This window comes from Engystomops pustulosus, chromosome 11 (genome assembly GCF_040894005.1).
Source record: "Engystomops pustulosus chromosome 11, aEngPut4.maternal, whole genome shotgun sequence".
In the NCBI taxonomy this organism is placed as follows: domain Eukaryota; kingdom Metazoa; phylum Chordata; class Amphibia; order Anura; family Leptodactylidae; genus Engystomops; species Engystomops pustulosus.
The window spans coordinates 57428897-57431990 of record NC_092421.1 but is presented as its reverse complement, the minus strand read 5'-3'; the positions used below and the strand labels follow the sequence as shown (position 1 = coordinate 57431990).

The 3094-nt window shown below is 36.9% G+C and overlaps 1 protein-coding gene across 1 annotated transcript; it reads right to left on the bottom strand.

Annotated features, from left to right (window-relative positions):
* LOC140105461 (olfactory receptor 5AR1-like) lies at positions 1-933 on the bottom strand. Its single transcript, XM_072129416.1, has one exon. The coding sequence runs from the start codon at positions 931-933 to the stop codon at positions 1-3; it is 933 nt and encodes a 310-aa protein (XP_071985517.1).
* Between the last annotated feature and the right edge of the window lie 2161 nt (positions 934-3094).

The following is a 3094-nucleotide window of genomic DNA, read 5'->3' as shown; positions in this document are numbered from 1 at the left end:
CTAACATTTAGAAAAATTCCACAGTTTGAGAAAAACTTGTTTGACATCTTTATTCTTAAGACTGTAGATGAAAGGGTTTGCAAATGGAACAAAAACAACATATACAAGCGCAAAGAACTTGTCCTGCTTTGAATAACGATCTGAAGTTGGTTTCATGTGAAGGCACATTATAGTTCCAAAAAATACAACAACACAGATGAGATGTGAGGAACACGTTGAAAAAGCTTTCTTTCGTCCTTTAGAAGATTTTATTCTAAGAATTGTACAAATGATGAAGACATATGATACCGTAATAAGTAGAAAGGTCAGAAATCCAATAATTGCTCCTTCTATATAGTTTAATATTTCCACTAGAGATGTGTCACTACAGGAAATCTTCAGCAATGGGGAAAAATCACAGAAGAAATGATCAATGTGATGGGATGAACTAAAGGACATTTTTGAGATGAGAACTGCATGACCTATAGTGTCCGAAAAACCAATGGTCCAAGAGGTAAATGATAGGCCCACACATTTCCTCAAAGTCATTCGGCATATGTAATGCAAAGGATGACAGATGGCTAAATAGCGATCATAGGCCATTGCTGCAAGTAGAAGAATTTCAGTGCTGATCAGAGATGAAAAAATGTACATCTGGGCGATGCATTCGGAAAATAGAATTCTACTATATTGGGTCAGGAGCATGTGTAATAGTTTAGGAATAATATTTAAAGTAGTTATAATGTCAATGGCAGCCAGATTCATTAAATAAATGTACATGGGAGTGTGTAAATGGGAATCAAACAAAATAACTAAAAAGATTGTACCATTTCCAACAATGATGAGGAGGTAAGTAAACAAAAATAGTAGAAAAAGTGGAGAGTTGAGATTTGTAACATCAGTGAGTCCTTCAAATACAAAGGCTGTTATATTATGATCACAGTCTTCTACCATCTCTCTATACAAAAAAAATCAATAACTCAAATGATGTCATAAAAACATGCAATAAAATCGGTTCAGTTAACCCCTTAATGACTGCTGTATCGAGATTCTATGGTGGTCATTAAGGGTACTTCTTCTGATGTGACGCCTTTCTACAGCACCGCATCAGAAGATTGCCAGATTGTCCTCCTCTGGGCTGTTTTATCACAGCCTAGCCTGGGCATTTCCTTGGTGTTTAACGCCTTAGAAACTGGGAACAAACATGGACCGCAGTGTCTAAGCGGTTGCAAAGGGAGTGTGCTCCCTCTGATTCCAATCGGTGACCTTATGTTGTAATCGTAGGGTGCCGTGTAGCACAGTAGCCCGAGGACCAGTGAAGGTCTTCAGAGTGCTCTGTGATAAGAATCTATTATGCCAGGCTGGGGGTCTGGCTTAATAGATACCTGTTACGAGAGATATAATAAACTGCCATACATAAGTAGTCCAGTGCATTATATAAGTGATCAAATAATCTCATTCAAGTTTCCCCTTGTGGGACAAAAAGATCTCAAAAAAGCAACAATAAAAAACCCCCTGCCTCTTTAAAATAAAAAGTTGAAACAACAACATTTTTGTACCTCTACACCCATACCAGTCCAGACTACCAAACTATACTAGTATTGTTCTTTTATGACAAAAATACTTTTATAAAGTATAGGAAAAACTATCCCAAAATTTCAATAATTTTTAATTATCCTTTATTACCGTAATTGTAATAAAAAAACTGTATGAAAGCTGTTTTTCCAACAAATAGGCTCTTACACAGCCACAAAAGTTTTTAAAAACTTGGAAGGTGGCGATGCAAGTTTTCTTTCCCAAAAAGTATTTTCTCTCTTTTATTATTGTACTACACAGAATAAGAGTTAATATATGCAACATTTTAAATGACACTTTCTGAAAATGTTTTAAGCAAGTGATATTTTCACACGGCGCTTATCACTTTCCTTGGTGTGTTGAAAGGGATTAATCCAGGAGATTTAGGCTAGTGGGACGCAAAAGTGGTTGATTTGTGAAAAACCATAGAATATTCTTTCCTGCTTCTCCAAAATGATATCACAATTATAGTTGGGCCCTACTGTTTTGTGGGGAAGAAGATAACATACCACTATGATGCATAGAGTCCTATCCTCTACACTGTGGTTTCTCCTCATACATTGTCCAGTGCACAGCCCATTTTCATGGACCAAACATGGTCATGTGCTGCCTACTCAACCACCATGTCTTCCAGGTTTTATGCATATGTACTGACAGGGAACTTTACCAGTAATTATATGAGGCACAGACTGGACAAATTAATCTTGTTTATAATGGGCCAAAATAATTTTAAAAAATCTAGGCACAATCCTGCCTGGTACAGGGGATATCAAGTCCATACTAAAGCTATTCAAAGCTATAGTTAAACTCAAGTTAAAATTGGTTGGAACTAGGGCTGCACCAGCCATCATTCAAGTTGAGCCTCTTGCCTCAGTCAGCACCACCTGCAGCAAAATGGGGGCCAAAATCAGAGGAACAGTTATCTGTTGCAATGCAAGTCCTAACACTTAAAAATAGTCTCTTCACAAAAGATGTCAACTTGGGTGTGAGACACTGCATAAAGTACCTAAAATGTTATATATTACTATTGGATGCGGGCATTGAGGGAACTATTTACAGGTCGCCTCAGGCGGCAGGGAGTTTAGGTTCACGCCTGGTTGCAACTGTTCATTTAACCAGTTAATGGTAACATTTCATGCTCTTGTCACATTGTTGAAAAATGACACTGTAACTAATTACATTATTCCAATATGGATTTTTTTTTCCAAATGTAAAAATATAATGGAATTACTGAGCTGTGGGTCATGGAATCAAAAGTGAGTACAAATTCTCTGTGTAGATGAAGCAAAAACAAGCTTAAATATTAAAGTTATATTAATGATTTTACATACCCTTTCAAGCGCCCTAAAATTGTCTGTTTGGAGATGTAGTATGAGTAGAAAGCATCAGTGGAACCTGTCTGTGCAGTGAATATATATACCAAACCCGGCATATTATAGAATGAGCTGCGATTCCACTGGGGCCATTACAACATAGAAAAAAGTAAACTTTTTAAACTTTCAGACACTACTGTATCACTACCGCTGTTACAACTTTCTCA